The 27,208-nt window shown below is 49.7% G+C and overlaps 1 protein-coding gene across 4 annotated transcripts in view; it reads right to left on the minus strand.

Annotated features, from left to right (window-relative positions):
* Positions 1-3,417: 3,417 nt before the first annotated feature.
* The window catches only part of Sgsm1 (small G protein signaling modulator 1), a 68,924-nt gene continuing 45,133 nt past the window's right edge, over positions 3,418-27,208 (minus strand). For 2 of the 4 annotated variants that reach the window (XM_031337441.1, XM_031337438.1), the window contains 7 exons: positions 25,372-25,959; positions 22,633-22,757; positions 20,650-20,732; positions 17,018-17,127; positions 14,377-14,473; positions 12,256-12,423; positions 3,418-5,345 (listed from right to left, as the gene is read on the minus strand). In XM_031337441.1, coding sequence (XP_031193301.1) covers positions 5,257-5,345; positions 12,256-12,423; positions 14,377-14,473; positions 17,018-17,127; positions 20,650-20,732; positions 22,633-22,757; positions 25,372-25,959 — 1,260 coding nt within the window. In that variant the 3' untranslated portion in view covers positions 3,418-5,256. The remainder of the gene's footprint in view (positions 5,346-12,255; positions 12,424-14,376; positions 14,474-17,017; positions 17,128-20,649; positions 20,733-22,632; positions 22,758-25,371; positions 25,960-27,208) is intronic. The other 2 variants (XM_031337439.1, XM_031337440.1) reach the window with 2 other exon arrangements.

Genomic DNA, 27,208 nt, shown 5'->3' on the forward strand with positions numbered 1-27,208 from the left:
AAGACAGGGGCCCTGGCAGAGCAAAAGCACTCTCTGACTGCCTGTATATTTGGCCTTCCCTTTTAACTAAAACAAAAGGGGGAGATGTGGAGAGCGGTAGAGCTGAAGAGGCATTCGCCTTGACAAGATGGCGCCTACATCCCCTGTCAACTCTTGGTAAACAACTGTTTGCGCATGTGCGTAAAGTGAAAAGGCACCAAGTCACGGCCCATCCCAGGGCGTCACAAGGGGTGATGAGCAAACAGCCAATCATGGGCGGACACGCCGTGCTGTGGTGTATATAAGCAGTGCCGATTATTGGCTCGGTCCTTTTTCCTCTTCATGATGCAATAAATGCTTGCTGCAGAAGGATCCTAGTGTCCGCGTGTCTTCTTGCTGGCGAGACGACTGCACGGGCAACACCTAAGGTTCTTAATTTTCTCTTCAAACAGTCCCAGTGACTCCAGGAGTGGCTTCATCACAAGAAGCCAAGGCATTTCCAGAGAGATTCTATCTTTAACACCAAACTCCCAAATTCTCCTGTATGGCTTTCTCCATCAAAATAAGGAGCCATTGTCAACCAGGAGCCCCATAACCACAGAGGATGAGACCCATGCCCTGCAAAGCTCCAAGCAGTTCCCCAAAGAGAAAAATCCTCTGGAGCTGTTGTGGACCTGCTGCTGGGGTTACTTACCCATGGACTGATACCTAGAACTTCTGCCTGTGAGGGTCAAATCCTACTGCTCCAGATTGGGAACCCCTCCTGGGCTCAGGCTCCCACTGTGCTCTGAGGCTTTAAAGAGAGGGGGGCACTTGGGGAGGGAGAGGGTGGCTACAGTTTCTGACTGATCCTCCATCTCACAGCAGAGGTGTGAGGATTCCAGCTCACCCAGCTGGAATCTGCCTCTTAAGTTGCACAGGCTCACCGGAGAAGCTGAAGGAAGAGGGGCTGGCAGGAACTCAGGGAAGATGGGTTTCCAGCCAGGACAGCTCAGCAATGTCAGGGGGAGGCGGTGCCATCAGAAGGAAGGCATGGGACTGAGACCAGAGGAAAAGAAACCTCTACTCTCCCATTGCATATGTATGAAAACAACCTGAGAAGTTCTTAACCAGGGACACACAACCATAAACAGCACAGTCATGAGAATTTTCACCCTGGGTTGAGGGGTAGGAGGACTAAGCAACATTTACCCCTCCCCTATCAAAGACAACTAAAACCCCATCCAGGGCAACCAATGAGTTGATTAGGCTCACATACAAACCGATGAGTGAAAGCTGGCATTAAACCAGGCACACTGGAAGTCAGTTCTCAGCATGGATGATGGCTTCTCTGTGGCTGTGTAGATGGAGACCCCTTCCTCTAGTCTTCCCCAGCATGTATACACTACACGCTAGCCTCTCTTTGAGACCCGGAGGCCACCATGAAGGTGAGGGACTCATGACCCAGTGAGTCACACACACCCAGGGTAAAAATGCTCATGACCACGTGTGTGGCCGTGGGAGCCTTTGTTTCCATGTCAGCTGTCCACAAGTCCCGCTGGGAAGATCTTTCTAAGTGGGCACAGCAGACTCGATGAGGATGGTGGCTGGTAGCTTAGAGGTTAATACTGTGCAACAGCAGCAGAACTGGAATCCTGTCTCCAAAGTGTAGACAGGTGTTGTGTGTGATTTTACTAATCCATGCTGGCTCCTTGCTTGGTGCCGCAGCCTGCGCTATGCTCTGAGATCAACCATTTCACCCAGTCCCCCATGGTTAGCTTCAGCAAGTCGCTCTGGTCTCACTCAGCTCCAGCCAAACCTCTAGCTCATGCATTTCCCATGAACATTTCCCATGAACGCCAGGAGCTGCGCTCCCTCTCCCTGTGGCTAGCTCCTTTTCTCCTGCCCACTTGAGTTGCTGTGGATGGAAAACACCAAACAGTTCTATTTTAAAACCAGCCAGATAACACAACTGCTGGGCGAAGCATCTCTTGCTCTAAAGTCATCAGCAATGCTGTATCAGAATTCAGTTTGTGGCAGAGGCCGCCACTGGATCTAATCGCTCCCAGGCCTTACGTGGCGTCGTGTCGGTGCTCCTCTTCCCTAAGCCTGGGTGAAAAGAAACCCCTCTATCTCATCTCCTCTTCCTCCTCAGACCCAGAAATCCCACCTTTTTTTCCTTTGGCCCAGCAATTGTCTTCTACCATCTTTATTGACATAATCAAGAAACAATTAGGGAACCAGATTTTAGTATCAGCTCCTTCTCCTACAGACAAGAGCAGATGATTCCACCTCATCTGGCATTGTGAGAGAGTCCTGCCTATTTCTGCCCTTCCTTTACATCTTGGGATACAACAGTCTCACTGGGCACTACTATATCTTCAACGCCTCTCACCCCTTTACTCTCCAATTGCTGTGTGTGTGTGTGTGTGTGTGTGGTGTCTGTGTGTCTGTGTGGTGTCTGTGTGTGGTGTCTGTGTGTGTGGTAACTGAGTGTGTGTGGTATCTGAGTGTGTGTGTGTGTGTCTGTGTGGTGTCTGTGTGTGGTGTCTGTGTGTGTGGTATCTGAGTGTGTGTGTGTGTGTGTGTGTGTGTGTGTGTGTGGTGTCTGTGTGTGGTGTCTGTGTGTGTGGTATCTGAGTGTGTGTGTGTGTGTGTGTGTGTGTGTGGTGTCTGTGTGTGGTGTCTGTATGTGTGGTATCTGAGTGTGTGTGTGTGTGTGTGTGTCTGTGTGGTGTCTGTGTGTGGTGTCTGTGTGTGTGGTATCTGAGTGTGTGTGGTATCTGAGTGTGTGTGTGTGTGTGTGTGTGGTGTCTGTGTGTGGTGTCTGTGTGTGTGGTGTCTGAGTGTGTATGGTGTTCTGTGTGTGTGTGTGTATATGTACACACATGTTCAGAATCATGACTGCTGAGGGTCTTAAATGTGAGCGATGCCGACTTGGGTCCGGGGGAGGGGAGAACCTCCTTGCTAACCTGAATAGAGAGAGGAGAGCCTGCCAAGATAAGAAACAGACAGGGCCTGCTCCAGCTGCCCCACTGCAGCCATTGCTGCTTCTCCTGGGACCTCCCTGAGAGAGAGGGGAAACAGTGAGGGAAGGAGACTGTTCCCACCACTCTGACAAGGGGAGGGGAGGCCCCCCAGACTCTTTCCCAAGTCAAAAATAGGAGGTGGGGGCATGCCTATAATCACAGCACTTGGGAGGATCAGCAGTTCAAAGCTAGCCTCAGATGACCTGTGTTGGATAGGAAGGCCACGGCTAGCCTGGGCTACATGAAACCTTGCCTCCTCTCCCTTGCCACCCCAGCTACTGCTCCCCAAATGCTGGGCATGGTGGCACACACCTGTAATTCCAGCAACTGGGAGGCAGAGGCAGAGGAATGTCTTGAGTTCGAGGCCTATGAGACCCTGTAAAAACAAAGCAAACCAAACCACATAACAAACAAATAACTGGACCCATGCTTCTGTTTTCTGCTCAGATATATTTGCTCTGAATAGTCATCTTTGCAATGAACATTTACAAGACACTTGGGCAACGTTAAAAAGAGAACGTCTTGGGCAGGAGGAGCCCCCCCCTGCCCCCGCCCAACTCCAGGACACCAGGAAACACCGCACACAGACTTCGGCTGGTAAATGGAATAAATACGAGGCACTCGGAACCACAAGCAGGAGCTCAGGAGGCACGAGGGAGGCAGAGGGAATTCTTGTGCTATACTCCACACTGGTCAGTTACAAAAATAAATAAGGGTCAGGAGGTCCGGACCTGGCTGTGCTAAAATATCACCCTCTGCACCAGCAAAATAAACTTTTATCTGACGGCCTTTCTTCCCCCAGCCCAGGAAGCTGGGGGACCTAGCCGAGAGGTGCGACTCTACACAGGTGACTGTGATCATCGGCTGCCTCCCTTCCTGCTGCCCTGGGCACAAGGGGGGCTGAAGCAACATTAGTCTTCCATGGCAGATTACAGGGTTCTCTCTCTCTGTCTACCCTGCCCCCTGCATGGGAGACAGAGGTTCTGATTCAGGAGGTGTGGCTGAGGGAGGGAAGTTGCCGGAAGCCCACAGAGTGGGACTCAAGGCTGTAGGTACCCCCTGCAGATGCTTCAAGCCATGTATTCCTTTTCTTTACAGAGTCCTACCTGCCATTGCTTGATTGCCCCAGAGGATGCAGGTCCTAGGGACAAGCTTCCGCTATGAGTGTTGACTTCTGCTGCACCCTGGACTGCTTTACTAAAGAGACAGTGAGCGGGTACAAAAGCTCACTGGGGTCAGCAGGTCTTGGTATGAAGGTGTAGAGGGAGCATACTCAGACCCAGCCCTGACCCCAAGCTCCCCATCACGGAACACAGATCAACCCTGCCATCGACCAACCCCCTGGCTCATCCCTCCTCTGTCCTGAGTGAACAAAGTGCTTAGAGAAAACCCAGCCTCGCTGAGCATGGCTTTCACCAAGTCTGCAGGCTTCTGAGCCCAGATCACCGGTGATGGCAGGGAGGTCTCCTGGAGGGTGGGATAGTAAGGGTTAGGCTCTCATCAAGAGCTCCTGGCTTCTGCCTAACTTCCTGGATTGCTAGGGCACCTACAGGATTAATTTTCTAAGTCTCCTGGCAGCGGATATAAAAAAGTCAGAAAACGCAGGGAGTTAGATCATTAGATTGTGAGATCGTTAGATCAAGGACTCAGGCGGGGCTGAGTCAGAAACTCCTGCCAGGGGCACGGAACTGACCTCGGGTGAAAAGATACACAGAGACATGCTGGTAGCCCCTCCTCCAAGCCAGTGGTTCTCTGAGGGGCACACAAGCTGTAAAGGAACATCAGGGTCACCTTGGGAGATGGGGAGAGTGAGACCTGGTGGTTTGAAGGCAGGGATGATGCTCGAAAACATCTGGGACTTTGAATGTGAGCAAATATCTATGGGGACAGCCTGTTCCAAGCCGGCCTGGCAGGAACGTTCTGGAATGCCTCCAAAGGCCCTTCCTTGCTGGGTACAGAGGAAACCCCAGAAGACTCTCCTGTATAGATGAGGAAGGAACAGAGGAAAGGAAGAAGGACAACAGAGCCAAAGGCCACCTCTACCCACTCACAATCCCAACTCCCAAGAAAGGGGGAAATCCCAGACTTAGGCAATCTTTGGTCAAACAGGAAAATGTAAGGCCAAGATGGGTTCTTCTCTACCCCACTGCCCAGTGGCCAAGGGTAAGAACATGGCTCTCTGCACAGAAGTCCACGCTGGTCCACAGATGCCAGGACCTCCTGCTGGGCTGCAGGAGGGAGGGTGGGGGTGGTGGACGACAGCAGATCCTCACTTGTTCTCGATTAGAATCTGCACCTTATGCACGAGGTCCCGGGCGAGCTGCAAAATCTGCTTCGCGTTGTGCCGCTCTGCCATTTCTGAAAGAAGAGAAACACTCGAGTGTCTGCCCCTGGGAGATAGGTCCTGGGAGATAGGTATGGACTCTAGTGTGTTCCCATCACAAAGTGACTCTGGGAGGAGACATGCAGACCTCTGCTGGTCTGTGGAACGAGGAATATAACATTGTAACAGGAAGCCCTTTTAGCAACACCACCATGGAAATAAAGAGACCTGGCCAGGTCAGACCGTGTTAGGAGACCCTTCCCTGCAGGCAGAATGTCTGTGAATACTTTACAATGCCCATGTCAGGCCAGGGCGGGGCGCCACAGGACATACCTGTAGTAATCCCAGCACTGGGGAAGCTGAGGGAGGAGGGCTGAAGAGTTGGAGGATAGCCTGGGATACACAGCAAGACTGTCTCAAAACTAAAAGGTAATACCAGGCATGTAGCAGATTCTTAACGATCCCCTGGGAATGATGAAAGCTATGGATGGTGGGGAAGAGAGGGGAAGAAATATCAATAGCCACACAAAATGCAAAGATCTTCAAAGTTTTGCATACAGTAGGATAATCTGAAGCTTGACCTTATCACAGAGAAACCATTTCACAAAGGGAAAACAATAAAAAAAAAAGACCACAGTGCCTAAAGCAGCTGCTGAGGTACCCCTAAAGCTCCTAGCGAGCGAGCTCTCGGGGGCATCATGGGATTATGCGATCATTTGGAGGGGTCCTCGGCAATGCTCAGCAGTTGTCAGGTGATCACACACTGCTGGTCACAGAGTTCTTCTAAGTGTTGTTCAGTCTAGACAAAGCCAGGTTTGGGGCAAGGGGGCTGCTGGGATAAAAGCAAGGACTGTGTGAAAGTTTGAGGGAAGTGGGGGTGGGGGTGTGTGACCTCATCAGGAGGCAAAGCTGTGCACAGACCAAACCATGTGTGTATTCTACAGCCAGAGGCCGCATGAGGTGAGGGGTTCCCATCGGGCTATATGTGTCAGGTAGGTTCTGAGGTTCCTGAGTGGTGAGGACCGGACAAAGGTGTCACATGGTGTGGACCTCCCTCCTTACCATTTGGAATTTGGGCTGCACAGGGTGCATGTTGCAGAAAAGCTAGAAGTGCCCTGGACTGAGGAAGTTTGGGGACCTGGGGATGTTGAGGCAGGAGGATTGTGCTAAGATGTGGATTGCTTTGGGCTTCTATCACATCTTCAAAATGAACCAACAACAAAGGATGCTTATAGTAAGTTATAGGATAGTCATGCAGGTATATACCACAGCCCTGAAAAAGAGTCACATGCAGATAATTTTTGAAAGAGTAAACACAACTGGACTTTGTGATGCTAACAACAGAAAATAAACAAGCATGGGAAAGAAGGGGATGGATGAGTAGGGGATGGGCAGGGTCTGACATCACCCAGGCTGACATTGAACTTATGGCCCAGGTTGGCCTTGAATTTAGCTATGTGCAAGGGATGACCTTGAACTTCTGATCAGTTGAGACTCTTTTTTTCAAGTTTAATTTAGTTTTCTGCAGATTTCATCCATGAGTGCTGAATTTACATAATTCTGCCCCTGCTGTCCCCCTACAACTCCCCCTGTATCCCCCACCTTCCTTTCTTTCAAATTCATGGCTAGGAGTAATTATTATTGTGACATATGTATCTGCCTATATGCATGTATAGATGCATTTGGCGGAGCCCATTTATATGTACATGTGAACACATGTATGTATACAATTTAACCACTTGGGACTGGGTATAACCTATCAGAGGGGCTCATCCCCGGGGAAGACTGCTTCTCACTTCCTCTCTCAGGAGCTATTAATGACCAGTAGTGGCTCTTCACTTAGAAGCGGGGCCTTGGGAGATTTTGCCCATCCTTGTTGACCTGCCCACGGGTGCTGGCATTGTTCTGGTCTTGTGCAGGTGATCAAATCCTTTTAGATCTCATGGGTGCCGCTTCCCTACCATGTAGAGAAGATGCTATCTCATAGCAGGCATCCAGATCTTTAGGGAAAAAGCCTTTAACAAAGTCCAGCATACCTTCATGTTTAAAGTCCTAGAGAAAGCAGGGCTTGGGTAGGGGGGCGAAGGGGAGGGGAGGGGGAGGGGACGTAACTCAACATAATAAAGATTCTGTGTGACAAGCCCTGCAGCCAGCATCCTCCTAAGTGGAGAAGAACTCAAAGCAATCCCATTAAAGTCAGGAAGAAGATGGCACTGCCCGCTCTCCCTACTCCTTTTCAGTGTGGTGCTTTATGAAGTACCTGAGACAGTGAGGCTAAAGGAGGATGTTAAAAGGACACAACCAGAAGAAGCCAAACTATTTCTACCTGCAGACAACATGATACTGTATGCAAAAGAAACTAGAAAGTCTACCACAAAACTTCTAGAAATGATCAACACTTCCGGCAACGTGGCAGGAGGCAAAGCGAACTCAGAGAACCAGTGCTCTTTCCGGACAATGATTACACTGAAAGAGATCACGGACACACTCAATTCACGACAGCCTCAAAGAAGGTAAGACAGCCAGGAATAAACCTAACTAAACAAGCGAAGGGCCTCCACAGTAAAAGTCTTTATGCCTCTGAAGAAAGACCGAGAGAGACAAGAACATAGAAAGCCCTCCGGTACTCAAGGGTTAGTAGAATTAATACTGTGAAGATGAGAACTCCCTTAAGAGCAATTTACAAATTCCGTGCAACTCCCAATCAAAATCCCCATCTCATTCTTCACAGAAATAGAGAGAGATGCCCTGAACTCCACGGGACACCCTGGATAGCCAAAGCAACCTAGGCCAGAAAGGACAGTGCTGACGGGGTCAGCATTCCTGTCTCTGGAGATGTTATGGAACCACGGCTATAAAAAGCAGCTTGGTCCTGTCACAAAAACAGACAGGACACCAGTGGGACCAAGCAAAAGACCCGAACGCTTGCAAATAACTGTAGCTGATAGTTGATAAAGACACAAACAAACGCAGACATGGAGAAAAGACGTCTTCAACAGTAACAACAACAACAAAACAAAACAAAACAAAAAAAAAGAAAGAGAAAGAAAGAAAGAAAAAGAAACTTGGCAGGCAGTGGTGGCGCACGCCTTTAATCTCAGCACTTGGAAGGCAGAGGCAGGCGGATTTCTGAGTTCGAGTCCAGCCAGGGCTACACAGAGAAACCCTGTCTCGAAAAAAACAAAAACAAAAACCAAAAAACAAATCTTCAAAACACCATCCTGGGAGGCTTCAGCGTGCACATACAGGAGAATGAAATTAGACCCGTATCTATCGCCCCACACAGAAACTAAGTCCAAATGGATCAAGGACCTTGAGCTGGATAGTTTTATGTTAACTTGACGTGAGCTAAAGTCATTCTCAATTAACAAAATGCCTCTATAAAATCAGCTGTAGGCAAACCTGTGGGTTATCTTCCTAATTAGTGATTGATAGGGAGGGTCCCGCCCACTGTGGGCGGGGCCATCCCTGGGCTGGGTTCTAAAGAAAAGCAGGCTGAGTAAGCCCTGCTGAGCAAGCTAATAAGCAGCGCCCTGCATGGCCTCTGCATCAGCTCCTGCCTCCAGGTTCCTGCTCTGTTCGAGTCCCTGTCCTGACTTCCTTTGATAGTGATATGGAAGTGTAAGCCAAATAAACCAGTTCCTCCCCAAGTTGCTCGCTCTGCATGGTGTTTCTTCCCAGCAATTGAGACCCTAACAAAGACAGGCCTCAACATGAAACCTGAGACACTGAAGCTTCTAGAAGAAAACATGTGAGGAGATCGGTCTAGGAAGGCTTTCTGACTAGAACTCAACTGCTTAAGAACTAAGAGCAACAGTTGGCAAGTGGGACCTCACAGAACTGAAAAGCTTCCTTACAGCACAGGAGGCAATCGCTCCAGTGAAGAGGAAAGCCAGAGTGCGAGGGGATGTTTACCGGTAATCTAGCTGGCAGAGAGGGATGTCATGAATATATAAAGAGCTGCTGGGTAGTGGTGGCGCAGGCGCACGCCTTTAATCCCAGCACTTGGGAGGCAGAGGCAAGTGGATTTCTGAGTTCGAGGCCAGCCTGGTCTACAGAGTGAGTTCCAGGACAGCCAGGGCTACACAGAGAACCCTGTCTTGAAAAACCAAAAAAAAAAAAAAAAGAATATATAAACAGCTAAAACAAACAAACAAAAGACTCAGGAAAATGAACTATCCAACTTAAAAAATGTGATTGAGAACTGAACAGAGTTCTCAAAAGGAGAGAGAGAAAATAGCAAAGAAAAGTTCATCCTTAGCAATTAGAGAGATGCAAATAGATTAATAGATTAGCAAAGCAAAACAACAGAGAGCTTCACACACACCCTCCCCCTCACTCCCAACCCCCCAACCCCGTTAGAATGGCAAAGATCAATGGAACAACAGATAAATGCTGGAAGGGGTGGGGGTCGGGCTCATCCAGGTTGCTGGGAGTGCAAACTGGCCCAGCCGCTCTAGAAACCAGTGGAACGCATTCTCAAAAACCTGAAAATAAATCTGCCTCATGACTCAGACGTACCACTCCTTGGCATATGGCCAAAGGACTCAACACCCTACTCTACAGACACTGGCTGGGCCATCAGACACTGGCTGGGGCCATCAGACACTGGCTAGGCCATCAGACACTGGCTGGGCCAACAGACACTGACTGAGCCATCAGACACTGGCTGGGCCATCAGACACTGGCTGGACCATCAGACACTGACTGGGCCAACAGACACTGGCTGGGGCCATCAGACACTGGCTAGACCATCAGACACTGGCTGGGCCAACAGATACTGACTGAGCCATCAGACACTGGCTGGGCCATCAGACACTGACTGGGCCAACAGACACTGGCTGGGGCCATCAGACACTGGCTGGGGCCATCAGACACTGACTGAGCCATCAGACACTGGCTGGGCTATCAGACACTGGCTGGGCCATCAGACACTGGCTGGGACCTTCAGACACTGACTGAGCCAACAGACTCTGGCTGGGCCATCAGACACTGACTGGGCCATCAGACACTGACTGGGCCAACAGACACTGGCTGGGCCATCAGACACTGGCTGGGGCCATCAGACACTGGCTGAGCCATCAGACACTGACTGAGCCATCAGACACTGGCTGGGGCCATCAGACACTGGCTGGGGCCATCAGACACTGACTGAGCCATCAGACACTGGCTGGGGCCATCAGACACTGACTGAGCCATCAGACACTGGCTGGGGCCAACAGACACTGGCTGGGCCATCAGACACTGGCTGGGGCCATCAGACACTGGCTGGGGCCATCAGACACTGGCTGGGCCATCAGACACTGGCTGAGCCATCAGACACTGGCTGGGGCCAACAGACACTGACTGAGCCATCAGACACTGGCTGGGCCATCAGACACTGGCTGGGCCATCAGACACTGGCTGGGCCATCAGACACTGGCTGGGCCATCAGACACTGGCTGGGCCATCAGACACTGGCTGAGCCATCAGACACTGGCTGGGCCATCAGACACTGGCTGGGCCATGCTCACTGTTGCTGTATTCACAACAGCCAGGAACAAACCATCTACAACTGATGGCGGATAATGCAGATATGATACCCCTGATCTTCTTGCTTTTATTTACAGGGTGCTAACTACAGCTGTGTACTGCCACACCCCGTTTACATGGGTGTGACAGTGCTAGGCTTCACGGATGCTGGGCAAGTATTCTAGCAACTGACTCACATCAGCTCAAGGAGTGTTTATGTTGCGTTTAAGGACTGCACTGAATCCTGTGTGGCTTCCTGGTTCATTTCTGGTGCCAGGTGAAACTCAGAGTCCGCCAACGTTGATTTCTGCGTTTTGGCATAGAACATTCCAGAAACAAGTAAGGTGGCGATGAAAAGGAAGGAAGCTAGGAGACAGGCACCACTGTTTGGTACCACCTTTGCAACCTTCCTGGTAAATCAAAAAACAGTCCTAAATATAAAAGTGTCGTAGATGGCCAAAATCCAAAATTATCCCAAAAGAAAAAGATGACTTGAAAGGAGTCTAGCAATGTTTCCAAGGTTGGTCGCAGGTGGGTCTCTTCTTTCTTTAGTCTTTAAGTTTTGGGGTGAAGCCTAGGGCCTAGTGCTTGCCAGTGCTCTATGATGGAGTAGCCACCCAGCCCTGAGTTTTAGCATTTAGTTAGTGCTCAAATGGTGATGACAACAGCAATCGCCTTGTGTTTACTGGGCCTCTCCTGGGCACAGCTACCTGTGAAGGGCTTTTTCATATCTCAACGTTAATTAATTCTCTAGATTTCCCTTGAGGAAGGAGGTGTTTGCAACATTGTCTCCCTGAAGAACTGAGACCCAGGGATGCTATTTAGACAAGGCCATTCCCAGTGGCCTGCTGGGGCATAACTCGGAGAGCATCCCTGTGCCAGGTTTTCCCTACTCACGAACTCTAGTGGGGTAGACCCTGGTGTTTCACAGATGATAAAGTAGACTCTCAGAGATAGGGCAGCCACTCGCCAATGGGCATAGCTGGCCAGTGGCAGAGCCAGGTACTGTCCCCCAGAGCCTCAGCCTAGAGAAAAATACACCTGGGATGTGTTGAGATCCACATGGGCCCTTGATAGAGCTCCAAGGGGGGACTGGGGACTGGGGAGATGCTCGATGGGTAAGGACCCTTGCTGGGCAAGCGGAGAACATGGGTTCAGGTCTCAACACCCAAGTGTTGTGTGCATGCCCACGTAAGCTATGATCCAGCACTGTGGGGGCAGGGGTGGAGGGTGGAGGCAGAAGAATAACTGGGATCTGCCAAGCTGCTGGCATCTGGAGCCCCTAGGGAGTCCCAGACTCTGGGAAGCCCCGCCCCCAGGTAGTCTCTCCCCTGTGGAACATCGCCCCCAGGGAGTCATGCCCTTAGAGAGCCCTGCCCCGGGAGTTCCACCCCTGGAGAGCCCAGCCCCTAGGGAGGCCACGCCCCATGGTACCGTTGAAGAACTTGATGATGTCAGTGAAGTCCATATTGTTCTCCAGGATGATGTCTCGGTAGACCTCCACCAGCGCCAGCGCGATGAACAGCACATAGTGGGCAGAGGACACGTGCTTAGCCGCCCAGATAGTTTCCCACACGGAGAAGACATCATCATAGACCAGCTCTGCGGGACACCGACACACATGCACATATATAGGAGCTGGTCCAGGCCAGAGTGCGTGGCCTGTCCTCCCTGCAAGCATGCCACTTCCCTAGCTGACTGTCCCAGACCAGGAGGAACCCAGGCTGAGGAAGCAGGAGACTGGGACCCTGCCGCCCGACCCTGAGTCTCCCCATCTGTGGCCTGGGTCTAAGGTTCCTGTGTGAACAGTCTGAGCATGTGTGGGTTTGACTGGCATGGGCCTGTGCCTGCCCTGATCTCTGTTACTGTCCTTCCTCCATCTCCAGGGGCACTCACGGATGGCCCTCAGTGGCCTGTACATATAAGCAAGCTGGCTGCTGCTTCAGCCTAGCAAGGAGATGTTAGAGCCCTTGAGACAGTGGTTTTCAACCTTCCTGAAGGCTGGGGCCCTTTAATACAGTTCATGTTGTGGTGACCCCACCCAACCGACCATAAAATTATTTTCGTTGCTACTTTGTTAACTGGATTTTTGTTACTGTTACGAATCGCAATGTAAATATCTGATATGCAGGATGTATCTTCATTGTTGCAAATTGAACATCATTAAAGCACAGTGATCAATCACAAAAATATGTAATTATATGTTGTGAAATATTTATTTGTAATTACCAACGTGAAACTTTGACTTGAAGCATAGCATAGCATGGGTAACAAACAGTGTTAATATAACAACAGTAAGCTACATTGGTACATTTTACAACAGTATGTGCAAAAAGCCAGTATCAGTGGTAATGCTGCCATTGCATCTTCAGTTCCAAAGACCATCAGAAATATGTGTTTTCAGATGGTCTTATGCAACCCCTGTGAAAGGGTTATTTGCCACCCTCCAAGGGGTCATGACCCACAGGTTAAGAACCACTCCCTTAAGAGCAAGGCTACCAGGTTCAGTAAATTGGTTTGGGTCACAATCTTTCACTCACCAGCCATGGGCTGTGGACTGGGGCTGTCCCCATCTGGCCTCTCTGCATCTTGACTTTGCATGGGGCCTGCTGGCCGCAGTAAGGGACCAGAGATGAGGTGGTCAATGGCGCTGCACAGTGTAGGGCAGGTGGTTAATACCACCACACACACCAGGTGTTCCTGAACCTATCCCAGGTTAGCACAATGCAGGAGTTCAGAGGAGACATCCTGGTCCAGGATGAAATGTGCTTGAAGTTGCCACAATTCAAGAGTTTTGGGTCTGTGCTAAGCAGGAAGGCAGATGGGAGGGACTTGCCCCCAGATATGGATGGAACCAAGCTTGGACCCCAGCTCCCCTCTTCATGGCTTCCTATTGGACTTCTTAGTTTTTTTCACCTGTGAAACAGGAATCTGTGTGTATGTGTGTGTGTTCATGTGCACATGTGTGTGCATGCCTGTGGAGGCCTGGTGTTGATGTCATTATTCTTCTCTATTGAGCTCCACCTTAATAGACAAATTCCCTCACTGAGCCCAGAGCTCACCAATGTGGCTGGGCTAGCTGGCCAGCAAGCTCCCGTGGCCAGCTTGCATCTACCTCCCCAGTACTACATCACAGACACACATAGCTGCACTTGGCTTTTTAAATTTCTTCAATTTATCCATTCAGTGAGGGAATCAGAGGACAAATTGTGGGAGTCAGTTCTCTCTTTTAACCAAGTGGGTTCCAAGGATCAAACTCCAGTTGTCTAGCCTGGTGGCTAGTGCCCTTACCATCTCACTGGCCACCACACCTAGCCTTTTATGTGGGTGCCGGGGATTCAAACTTGGGTCCTCCTGCTTGTGCAAATGACTGATCTGTCCCCCATCCCCTGAGGCAGGGATTTCATGGCTCCTACTTCACAGTCACTTTTCAATAAGGTTGTGCCAAATGGACATACGCCCTTCCCTTGGCGGTCCTGTCAGCCTCCCCCCTCCTCCTCCTCTTCACCCAAGAAATTCTATGACAAGGATTTTGGGGACAAGGTGAGTCTGTACCTCGTTTGAAATCCAGCAGGAACCAGCGGTAGCAAAAGTAGAAGTGGGTGTAATCGCCGTTCTGATGCATCAGCTCGAAGAGCTCGGAGTCCAGGATCTGTCGAGGGTGTGGGGGGAGGGTCTGTCAGTCCCAGAGGGGACAGCGGGATCCATGGTGCTGCATGCCCACCCTGCATGTCTGTCAGCTTTCAGCAGCTGGATTCAGTTAACAGTGAACAAAGGGTACAGTCATCTCTCCAGAAGAGATGATTCAGTGTCCAGCCTAGGGCCTGCTCAAGATCAGGGGCAGCAAGTCAGAGAACGAGAGACAACCTTGCACCCACTGGGATGGCAGAGGCCAAACTGACAGACAGTAACAAGTGTTGGTAAGGACTCAGAGAAAACAGAACTCTCGTGCATGGCTGCTGGGAATACAGAGCCACGTAGCTGCCACCTCTGCTTCCCCAGTACTGGGCCTACAAAGGCACACACACCACCATGCTTGACTTTCACAAGGTGCAGGGGATCTGAACTCTGGTCCTTTATCTTGTGCTAGGTCACATCCCTAGCTCTCTCTGTCTCTGTTTCTATCTCTGTCTCTGTCTTTCTTTTCTCTCTCTCTGTGTCTCTGTCTTTGGTATGTATGTTTGTATATGTGGTCTGTGTGTATCTGTGGGATGTGTGTGTGTGGTGTGTGTGTATCTGTGGTGTGTATGTATATGTGTGTGTGTATGGTGTAGTGTGTGTGTTTGTGGTGTATGTGCATGTGTTTGTGGTGTGTGTATGTGCGTGTGTGGTATATGTGTGTTTATGCAGTGTAGTATGTGTGTGCATGGTGTGTGGTATGTGTGTGTAGTGTGTGATATGTGTATGTGTGTGTGGTGTATGGAATGTGTTTGCGTGGTATGTGTATGTATGTGTGGTGTGTAGTATGTATGTGTGTGCACTGTGTGTTATATATGTGTGTGGTATGGTGTGTGTATGTGTGGTATGTGATGTGTGTATATGTGTGTGTATGTGGTGTATGGTATGTGCTTGTGTTGTTTGTTATGTGGTATATGTGTGTTTATGCTGTGTAGTATGTGTGTGGTGTGTATGTGTAGTATGTGATGTGTGTATGTGTGTGTGGTGTACAGTATGTGTTTGTGTGGTATGTAGTATGTGTGTGTGTATGTGCACTATGTGTGGTGTATGTGTGTGTGGTATGGTGTATGTATGTGTTTGTGGTATGTGGTATGTGTGTATTATGTGTGTGTTGTGTGTATATGTGGGGGGTGTATGCGGTGTATAGTACGTTCTTGTGTTGTGTATATATGTATGTGTGTGGTATGTAGTGTGTATGTGTACACTGTGTGTGGTATATGTGTGTGTTTGTGGTATGTGTGTACATGTACATGTGTACAGTGTGGTATGTGTGTGTGTATGACATGCTGCATGTGTGCTTGTGCTAGGTGTGTGTGCGCGTGTGTATCAGAGGACCATGCCAATTCTTCCCTCATTCCTTGCCTCAAGTGCTTCTACTGAGGCTGCTGGGCTTAGCAGCAGTCACTTTTACCCTGATTAACCTCAGAGGCCCTGATTCTTCTACCTTTTGTATCCAGAATATTTGGTGGCTTTTTTGGATCCCAGCAACGCAACAGCAAGAGCTAACATGTGCTTGAGCTCACATTCCCTACAGTGCCTAGAGTTCCAGCCTGCGTGGATTCTCCTGCAGAGCCCAACCTGGCCACTGGGCCTACCTCTTGTGGATTCTGATTGGCAGCTAAGGGAAATGCAAACCAAAAGGACACTGAGATTTCATCCTACCACAGTCAGCATGGATAAGGTCAACAAAACAACCAGCCAGAGTTGGAAAGGGACACACTGTTGGTGGGAAGGTAACACAAACCCACCAACTATGGAAATCAGTGGAGAGAACTCTCAAACAGCCCAAAATACATCTAACTCATGACCCAGCTGCACCACACCTTGGCTTTGCCTGAAGGGCTCAACACCTGACTGGCTGTACAGACATCTGTCCAGCCATATCCACTGCTGTTCTACTCATAACAGCTAGGACATGGATACAACCTAACGTCCTTTAACCGGCACACGGATAATGGAAATACAGCGTATATCCACTATGGGATGCTGTTCAGCTCCACAGAACAATGACATCATGAGCTTTGATGGTCAAGGGATGGAACCCGGGAAGATCACACTGAGTGAGGTAACCCAGACTCAGACAGACATGGCGTGCTCTCTCCCAGCTGACTCTCCTAGCCCTAGAGCTTCGGGTGTGAGCCCACAGCCTCAGTTACTACAGAACAGGAAGGTAGAGGAGACCATTGCCAGGTTAGGAAGCACAGGGAGAAACAGGGAGGGGAATAGTGGGGTACAGCTGATTTGAGGGGGAATGGTGAAAAGAGGGGCCTCCAGTTAGGGACGGGAGGGAGGTAGATGCAGAAGAAGGGTGTCAAACAAGCTCAAGGATGTCTGAAAAACCCATACATAATGCATCATGCTATCAGCACATACAATTAAACAGGTACTTGTGTGTGCAAGCACTCCTCGAGCTAAGCCACACCCTCGGCCTGAAAATGACTCAATCTGGAGCCATTTAGCTGTCCTACCCCAAAGTTTGTCTCCCCCAAAGTTGGGGCGGGGGGCCTCCAGGTCCTACCTGGATCAGAGACCTCATGTTGGCAAAGTGTGTGTCCATGGCGCCTCCGTGGGGGAAGTTTTGGTTCATCCTCTTCATCAGCTCCGTGAAGCAGCTGAAAGCCAGGGCCTCTGGGAACAGCACAAGACAACAGGTTAGCCAGGCCACGGCCTCATGTGCCAGAGCTCCTGAAGAGATAGTATTAAGGCCCACAGCCACTTGAGAGACATGTGGGCAGGAAGGGCCCAGCAGAGGCCACTTCCTCAGATGCTCGCCATCCCTCAGTGGGTCACAGATCTTGTCTTAGAGACACTGGGAGGGGCAGCTCCTTCAGACACAGGCACTCCTTGTAAAAGTCCCCATGGGGTGGTGGTGCACGCCTTTAATCCCAGCACTTGGGAGACAGAGGCAGGCGGATTTCTGAGTTCGAGGCCAGCCTGGTCTACAGAGTGAGTACCAGGACAGCCATGGCTACACAGAGAAACCCTGTCTCGAAAAAACAAAACAAAACAAAAAAAAAACCAAACAACAACAACAAAAAAGAATGCACAAGATATTTTGAGCTGGCGAGATGGCTCAGCATGTAAGAGCACTGACTGCTCCTCTTCTGAAGGTCTTGAGTTCAATTCCCAGCAACCACATGGTGGTTCACAATCATCTGTGATGGGATCTGATGCCCTCTTCTGGTGTGTCTGAAGAGTACTCATATATAAAATAAATAAATCTTTTAAAAAAAGAAAAAGAAAACCTTATTTGAATAGTAATTTTTCTTGTTTTTCTTCGTAATGTTGGGAAAAAAGGGGCTACAGGGAAGCTCCTTCAGGTGCTGGATCTCCCTCAGGCTGGAAGGGGTTATGGGAGGTTACAGAGACTCTGAGCAGCCTGTCACCTCTGGTGCCACCACACCCCCAGCCACTTGTCATAATTCTGAAGTCACCTTGACATGTCGCTAACCGCCATCTCTCATGGTGCCATGCCTCCGTGGTTCCATGACTTCTCTATGCCCTCAAAACCAGTATCACCTGCAACGCTCTTGTGCTTTACCAAGCTTGGCTGCCAGCCTAGGCCCGCCTCGTGGACCAGGTTCTTCATGCTGTCTGAGAGGAAACGCTTTTCAGAAGATTTAACATAAACGATGCTTCTTGCCAGCGCCAAGCCTTCCAGTTGTGGTGGGACGCATCTCCCTCTTTAGGTTTCCTCTCTTCTGTCCAACAATGTTTTATGGTATTCGGTATATAAACCACACCCTTTAGAGTTATTAGAAATGTGTCAGTCTGGGCTGGTGAGATGGCTCAGTGGGTAAGAGCGCTGACTGCTCTTCCAAAGGTCTTGAGTTCAAATCCCAGCAACCACATAGTGGCTCACAACCATCCATAATGAGATCGGATGCCCTCTTCTGGTGCGTCTGAAAACAGCTACAGTATACTTATGTATAATAATAAATAAATCTTTAAAAAAGGGGAGGGCAATGGTGGTGCATGCCTTTAATCCCAGCACTTGGGAGATGGAGGAAGGCGGATTTCTGAGTTTGAGGCCAGCCTGGTCTACAGAGTGAGTTCCAGGACAGCCAGGGCTATACAGAGAAACCCTGTCTCGAACCAACCCCACCCCACCCCCCCAAAAAAAAGAAAAAGAAAAAAAATGTGTCAGTCTTCGGGAGACATTACATATGGACTTGTTTTCTTAATTTCACAATGGGAATTCACTTCTGTTTGCTTATTCTTTGGATTTTCCCCTCCAAGTCATATAATCTGCAACCGGGACCACACTGGGTTTTACTTAGGGTTTTACTGCTGTGAACAGACATCATAACCATGGCAAGTCTTATGAAGGACATTTAATTGGGTCTGGTTTACAGGTTTAGAAGTTCAGTCCATTATCATCAAGGTAGGAGCATGACAGCGTCCAGGCAGACATGATGCAGGAGGAGCTGAGAGTTCTATATCTTCATCTGAAGGCTGCTAGGTTAAGACTGGCTTCCAGGCAGCTAGGGTGAGGGTCTTAAAGCCCACGCCCACAGTGACACAGCTACTCCAACAGGGCCACATCTCCTCCAACAAGGCCACATCTTCTAATAGTGCCACTCCCTGGACCGAGCATATATAAACCATCACAATAATTTTAATTCCTTTTTAATTTTTCCTCCTTTGTCTTCTTCTTCTCCTCCTTCTCCTTCTTTCTCCTTCTCCTCCTCCTCCTCCTCCTTCTTCTTCTTTTTTTTTTGGTTTTTCAAGACAGGGTTTCTGTGTAGCCCCGGCTGTATGTCTTCTTCTTCTAACAGTTTAGGACAGCATCTCATATAGCCATGCTTGACTCCAGTTCACTTTGGTCAAGGGTAACTTTGAACCTCTGATCCTCCTGCCTCTACTGGGATCACAGGCATGGCCACCACCCATCTTTTAAAGTCAAGTGCTGGCTTATATTGATTGATGCTTGGATACTGAACCACCCCTGAGTTTCTGGGATAGGCCTAGCTTTACTATGCAGTGTAATCTTTTATATCTTGTTAGATTGAGTTTGTTGATTTTTTTTCTGGAGACTTCTTGCCTTTATAGTCATGAGAGGTACTGGTCTGACATTTCCCTAGAATGATTCTGTCTGATGTAGATATCGGGGCATGTGTGAAGTGCCTGGCGTTCTGTGAGGGCTGGCATTGCCAAGTCAGCTGACAACATTCTGATTGTCTTGTTTTTTTCTCATTTCTTTCCTTCCTTCTTCCCTCCACCTCTTCTACCCTCCTAGACTCCCTCCCTCCCTTCATGTAAGAAAGAGCCTGTGAGGGCCGGCGAGATAGCTCAGTGGGTAAGAGCACTGACTGCTCTTCTGAAGGTCCTGAGTTCAATTCCCAACAACCACATAGTGGCTCACAACCACCCATAATGAGATCTGACGCCCTCTTCTGGTGCATCTGAAGACAGCTACAGTGTACTTATATATAATAATAAATCTTTGGGCTGGAGTGAGCAGGGACTGAGCAAGTGGGGTTGACCAGAGCGAGCGGGGCCAATGGGAGCAAGCAGGGTTGATTGGAGTGACCAGAGGTCCTAAATTCAATTCCCAACAACCACAAGAAGGCTTACAACCATCTGTACAGCTACAGTGTACTCATATACATAAAATAAATAAATAAATAAATAAATAAATAAATACTTTTATTTTTTTGTTTTGTTTTGTTTTTTTCGAGACAGGGTTTCTCCATGTAGCCCTGGCTGTCCTGGAACTCACTCTGTAGACCAGGCTGGCCTTGAACTCAGAAATCTGCCTGCCTCTGTCTCCCAAGTGCTGGGATTAAAGGTGTGCGCCACCACTGCCTGGCAAATAAATCTTTTAAAGAAAGAAAGAAAGAAACAAGTAAACAAAGGAAGAAAGAGAGAGTGAGTGAGCCTGGGTAGGCTTATTCTTCAGTCTTGCACTGTTTGGTAGACCTCATCCTGGGACACCGTCTGCACCAGTTTTACTTTGTTTTCCTTCCCAGTTGAGCAGTGGCTCAGCCAGGTGGGCCTCAGTACCAGGCACGGTGGGACACAATGGAGTCTCACATTGCTGGGGTTGGGATGTGTCCACCAGGTAGGCCTGTTGTCCTGACCCAGTTCATGGCAAGACAAGGTGAGGCTGACCATCCCCATCCTACAGGCCAGGTAGAGCACACTCACCATCATCCAGGATGACCAGCAGTGGAGCCAGGAGGTCACACATGCCCTGGACATAGCCGATCTCAATATGCTGCCAGATGTAGCTGCAGGAGAAACAGGGTTCGATGAGTGTGCCACACCCTGCTTCCCCACACAGCCTGCCCTCTCCTGGCTGCTTCTCCACCTGCTCCTTGTTGCTTTCTCCCATCTGGTCCTCCATCCCTCAGCCTGATGTCCAGCCTCAGTGTCACCACATATCCAAGGTGCAGCCATCAGGGCCAACCTGCCCAAGGGGACATTGCAGAGCACAGGACTCTGCAGGTGTCCCACCACCCTGGGGTGCTGTCATGGGTGTATGTGATCAGGGAGTCTTCTATTCCTTCACCCACCCCACACATCTCCTCTAAGCTCCTCTTCTCTGGCTACATGGAGGAGGCAATCACTTTGCCTAAATAAGTGACTCAAAATCTCCAGCTGGAAAGATGGCTCAATGGTTAAGAGCACTGACTGCTCTTCCAAAAGTCCTGAGTTCAAATCCCAGAAACCACATGGTGGCTCACAACCATCTGTAATGGGATCGGATGCCCTCTTCTGGTGTGCCTGAGGACAGCTACAATGTACTTACATATAACAAATAAATAAATCTTAAAACAAACAAGCAAACAAACAAAAAAAAAACCTCTAGGGATTTTCCCTACTGATTCTGTCAGAAATCTGGATCAGTCCCCATGAAAAACAGCTTTGGCCCTCTAGAACTGGACAATACACGCAACCCTGTATGCACCTTGAATCTTTGAATCTTTCAAAATGATCATGGGAAGCACATCTCATTAAGAGCACATTTCCCAGGGGAGGAGACAGGCAGAGCGAGGCAAAGGTCACGTGCAAAGTCAGTGTGATAGTTCTAATTGTCATGTTGGGAAGTTGTCTAGGGCAGGGCAGGGAACTATCTTGATTACATATTAAGTGATATAGGAAGACCCAGCCCACTGTGGGCAGCTCCATTCCTTAGGCAGGAAATACTGAACCGTGTAAATATAGAATGAGCTAAGCACAAGGAAGCATGCACAGGTTGGAGTTTTGTCTTATAGCATCTATTGTAATGTTAAGTGTGAGCCCTGAAGACCTGGAGTCTACATGTAGCCCCTGGAACCCTGCCTCAAATTATTTGTGACTGTTGAATAAAGATGCTGACAGCCAATAGCTGGGCAGAGGAGACGTAGGTGGGATTGAGGTTTCCTGGGCTGGAGGAAGCAGAAGAAGGTGCAGGAGGGAGAAGGAGAGTAGCCATGGGTTAGGAGAGCCATAAGAATGTGGCCCTGTGGGCTGGCCAATTAGAGCTAAGAGCAGCCTGGATAGAACATAGTAAGTGATAATTCGGGGTTATTGATAGAGCGTAGATTCTAACAGCATGGAGGGTAGGCAGCTGCCCATGTCTTGTGCTGCCTAAGGCATATTTAAAAATATAAAAACTGTGTTTTTTTTAATCTGGGAACTCAGTAAGCAAAGGCGGGTAGGGTTTAAGTAATTTCTATACCATGCATGCCTTTGTTCTCTCTCTGCCTTTGACTTTAAATTTGTCATATTTCATTCCTGGTACTGTGAATGAGAGAAAACTCCAGGTCCCTGTGGTATCAGCAACAGGGAGACAAAGAGAGTTTCAGCAGGGTTTTCTGTAGATCCACTTTCCCCGTCCTTATCCCACCCCTCCATCATCCCACCCCCTTCCTCTCATCCCTATTCCCCCTTCCCTTCCATCAGGCCACTTTCCCTTTCCCTATATCCTGTCCACTCTATCATCTCATCCCTTTCCCTCCACTCTCCTCATCCCCTCCCACCGCTACCCCTCCCCAACCCCAACACTACCCTCCCCCACAGCACCCCTCCCCTCTCCCGTGCCACCCCTTCCCCACACTACCCCTCCCCACTACCCCCTCACTTCCCCCACACACTGCCCCTCCTCTCCTCCACACTACCCTCCCTCACCCCCCAGCCCCCAGCCACCTGCACATGATATTCCTCAGCTTCTCCAGGTTGGCGGCTGTGAAGTACCAATAGCTGCGGTCACACCTCTGCACATCTTTCTCAATGCGGTGCAGGTTCACCGTGTACAGGTCCAGTAGCTCTGGCTGTGGGTGGGAGGAGGAGAGGAAGGGGATGCTGACCCCCAAGAACCACTCCCACCCCTCACCTCCCAACCCTCACTCTGGAGTTCGATTTGTTCTCTTTTTTTGTTTCCTGGGAAAGCTATGTTGACTTACCATGATGAAAGAGTATTATTTTGTTTGTTTGTTTGTTTGTTTGTTTTCAAGACAGGGTTTCTCTGTGTAGCCCTGGCTGTCCTGGAACTTACTCTGTAGACCAGGCTGGCCTCCAACTCAGAAATCCACCTGCCTCTGCCTTCCAAGTGCTGGGATTAAAGGCATGAGCCACCACCGCCCAGCTAAGAGTATTCTTTTGAGACTGGGTCTCAAGATGTAGCCCAGGCTGTCCTTGAACTCATAATCCTCCTGCCTCAACGCCCAGAGTGCTGGGATTACAGACAGACACATGTGCTCTTATATGCCTGTGTACGTGCATACACACACACACACACACACACACACACACACACAGAGGTAGGGAGAGAGCTGTATCAGAGAGAGAATATTAAACAAATACACTTAATGCTAATCTATCAACTCAATGCTCAGGTGACTATGGCAGGAGGATTGCTGTCAGTTTGAAGCCAGGTTACAGAGTGAACTTAAAGTCAGCCTGGGCTGCACAATGAGCTTCTGTCTAAGACATGAAATAAAGCAAAGACACCCAGACTAGAGGCAGGAGCCTCGGTAAGGAATCTGGGTCCCTGTGCCTGCAAGACCTTACTGACTGAGCTACGTCCCCAGCCCCTAAAATAGAATCTTAAAAATTGTTGAGAGGATGAAAAATCATCTTTAAGTGGATAACTGTTAGACAAGCTTCCCAACACCAAAGACAGACTTGGAAAGAGAGTAGAGTCTTGGCAGGGTGCATATTCCTCACCCTGGTCATAGTGATAGGATTACTGTGAAGAAACTCAAAAGTTGTGGTAAAGTAAGATAAAAAAAAAAAAATGTGTGGAGTGCACCTAACCTATGAGCATCCCAGTTGAGGGCAGAGTGACCCGCAGGGAGTCGGAAGCCCCTTGGGATAGCGTAGCCCAGGGGAGCTTCAGCTGCTGCCCCTCTCTGCATGAGGAAATTATACGACATATGCTAGTGCAGGAAGAGACCTGGATGCCAAATTTAAAGTCTGCTTCCCATGGAATACATTCTTTACCATTATGTAGTTGAAAACCAGGACTTGAGCCATCATATACCAGGTGACATCCATACTGAGTAAACATGGCGGCCACGCGGACCTGTACCCAGCTAAGGGACCTGTCAGGGATGAGGGAGGGGATGTCACTTAGGGTGAATGCGGATAAAGGATCTTCCTTCAGCAGCTGGGAGATGACTCAGTCAGTGAAGTGTTTATCTGGCAAGTGTGAGAACCCAAGCTCAGCACCCCAGCACCCCCACAGAAACCCAGGCCTGGACGCACATGCTTGCCCCAGAGCTGAGGAAGAGGAGGGGGCAGGAAGACCACTGGGGCTTGCTGCGGGACTGGACAGCCTGGTGGGATTGGCAAAGTGCAGGCCAATGAGAGACGCTGTCTCAACAACAAGAGGAGGATGGTTTCTAAGCGACTGCACCCAAGCATGTCTCGTGGTGCTCACAAGTACCCCCACAAGCTCACAAAGGTCCACACCAGATAGATACCAGAGACACAGTCAAAGAAGAACCATAGAATAGGCAGGGTCCCAACCCTGAGACCTGTGTGACCACGACGTCACATGGGATGGGAAATGCAGCCTGTGGAAATCACTCAAGTGTGTGTTCTGACAAAGCAAGACTGTCAACTAAGGAAGAAGGGAAGATTCATATGAGAGAGAGAGAGAGAGAGAGAGAGAGAGAGAGAGAGAGAGAGAGAGAGAGAGAGAGAGAGAGATGCACTGGGGCCCTCTGGGGCCCGCCCACCTCCCAACCTCTCTCTGCACCAGAGATTTGCAGCCATCCAGAGTAATAGGAAGGGCTAGTGTCTCAGTATTTCTCCTCACACCCCTTCTGCCCTGTGACCTCTCTGTCACTGCCTGCTCTACTGCACAGTTGGCCTCAGTGATGTCAGGGAGCCAGACAGAGCAGAGGCCTCAAATACACACAAGCATGTTGGCTCTCCCTGCTTAGCCATGAGCACACACCCAGGTTAGCCTTCTGGAGAATGAAACACAGACCAGCCCCCCAGTACCCCACCCTGACAGGGGACGCAGACATCAGACTGAGCCAGCTTAGGGCAGAGCTTCCTGGCTGACGCACAGACTGGGAGGTGTATGTGCAGGGCTGAAGCCGCTGACTTCTGGGAACTGCTTGCCACACAGCATGGATGTGGAAGCCGATGACTGATAGATACATCATGGTGAAAGTGAATCTGTGTCTGAGCTCTCCGTTAGACTGTTCTGCTAAAGTCTGTAAAGGCAGAGGCCAACCAAGGTCGTCTCTGAGGAGACTCCAGGGAACAGCCAGAAAGCTGAGGCTCTGGGAGGGGACTTGTCCCAGCTAGGAGAAGGGATGAAACCCTGCATGCCCTTCCTGTGAGCCCCCATAATGGAGAGAGTGAGACAAATGGGAGCTGAGGCCCATGGCCGGCCTCACCCTCTTCCAATAAAGACTCCTGGTGACTTACAGAGTAGGTGACGCCACTGGAGGACACCGGGGATGCCTCGTTGTTGGCAGAGGAGGTCACAGCCAGAGAAGCCAGGGCAGGGAACAGGCTCTCCATCTCAGGCTCCTCCGAGAGGTTGTCCTCGCTGTCGGCCCGACCGTTCTTGTCCGCCTCGCCGGGCCATCCATCCATCACAGCACCGTCCTTCTCAGGCAGGGCCACGTCCAGGCTGCCGGGGATGGACATGAACTCCTCCAAGCTCTCATTGGCAAGAAGGTCACTCTCAAGACTATCTTGCACGGCCAGCTCCTCCCGAGGGGCCTCGTCCCGGGAAGTGGTGGCTTCACTGCTCTGCCCGTCTTCCACGCTGCTGTCCCCAGGGCGAAACACAGCGGGGAGGTTGCGCTGAGCATCCAAGACGCTGTCTTCGGTGCTAAGACTGGGCTCAGAGTGCTCAGAGAGGCCAGAGGAGAAGTTGTGGGAAGAAGGGTGTCCAGAGTCTGGGGAGCAAGTGCCGTTGGCTGGGTTCCCATTGGGGATCTTGGGATGTTTTTCTTCTGACCTGCTTTCTGTGTCTGTCTGTTCTACCTCATCCACAGACTCAAATACCTGAGGAAAGGGACACACAGACATGCGAGTCAGGATATGCATGGCAACATAGCTCACAGCAGCAACTTAATATCCAACAACAGGGGAGACGTCAGCATGGAACCTGCCTGTCATGGAATAGCACACAGTCAGTACAAAGACAGTGTGTTCTTTATGGCCGTCAATCATCCAAGTGCTGAGGTCACATCAGCAATTTAGCTGACCACAGCTGGCTCTGAGGAGGGCAACTGGGGAAATGAAGTTTGGGAAGGGGGGGGGTTGACTTTCCACTATACGACCCTCTAACACTTAGATTTGCTTGTGTTTCTGTGTTCTTCAGCCACAGCCCTCGAGCTCACAGTAAAGAACAGGTCAAAGCCTCACACTGGTTCTTGAAGTGGCTGCCATCAGCTTTAGTTCACTGAGTCTATTTCTGCTCTTTCATGAGCAGGGCTGGGACCTTGTCGTGTGCATAGGCTTGGTACACACACACACACACACACACACACACACACACACAGATTATTCTACCCAGAAGGTAATATTTTGTGTATATTTGTTACATTTCATTTAAAATGTATACATTTAAATGAATTTAAAATGTATACATTTCATTTGTATACTTTTTCATCTCAGAGTTATTTGTGTGTATGTGTGTGTGTCTGCATGAATGCAGTTGCCCTTGTAGTCCAGAAGAGAGAGCCAGATCTCCTGGGGTCACACCTGGTTGTGAGGCACCTCATGTGGGCACTAGGAACTAAATCTGGGTCCTCTGCCAAAGCAGTTTGTGCCCTTCACTACAGAGCCATCGTTCTGTGCTTTGTGCTTTTCCTTTTGTTTAATGAGGCTCCAGGTAGAGTGATGCCCAAAGGCTGTTGAACAATAAGTCTGCTAGCATTTATGTGGGATTTCAAGAACTACCAAGTATAGTGGTTTGAATAGGTTTGTCCCCATAGACTCATGTGTTTGAATGCTTGGTCCACAAGCAGTGACACTATTAGGAGGTGTGTCCTTGTTAGAATAGGTGTGGGCTTGTTTGGGGAAATGTGTTACTGTGGGGTGGGCATTGAATCCAGGGATGCTTATGGGAAGGGGCTGCATCCCACCATTGTGGGTTTCAAGGAGGCAGCAACTGCTTGTAATACTTTCAATACTAGACATAAAAAGCCTAATGTGGGGCTGGAGAGGTGGCTCAGTGGTTGAGAGCACTGACTGCTCTTCCGAAGGTCCTGAGTTCAATTCCCAGCAACCACATGGTGGCTCACAACCA

The sequence above is a fragment of the Mastomys coucha genome, unplaced genomic scaffold (genome assembly GCF_008632895.1).
Source record: "Mastomys coucha isolate ucsf_1 unplaced genomic scaffold, UCSF_Mcou_1 pScaffold22, whole genome shotgun sequence".
Taxonomy (NCBI): Eukaryota; Metazoa; Chordata; class Mammalia; order Rodentia; family Muridae; genus Mastomys; species Mastomys coucha.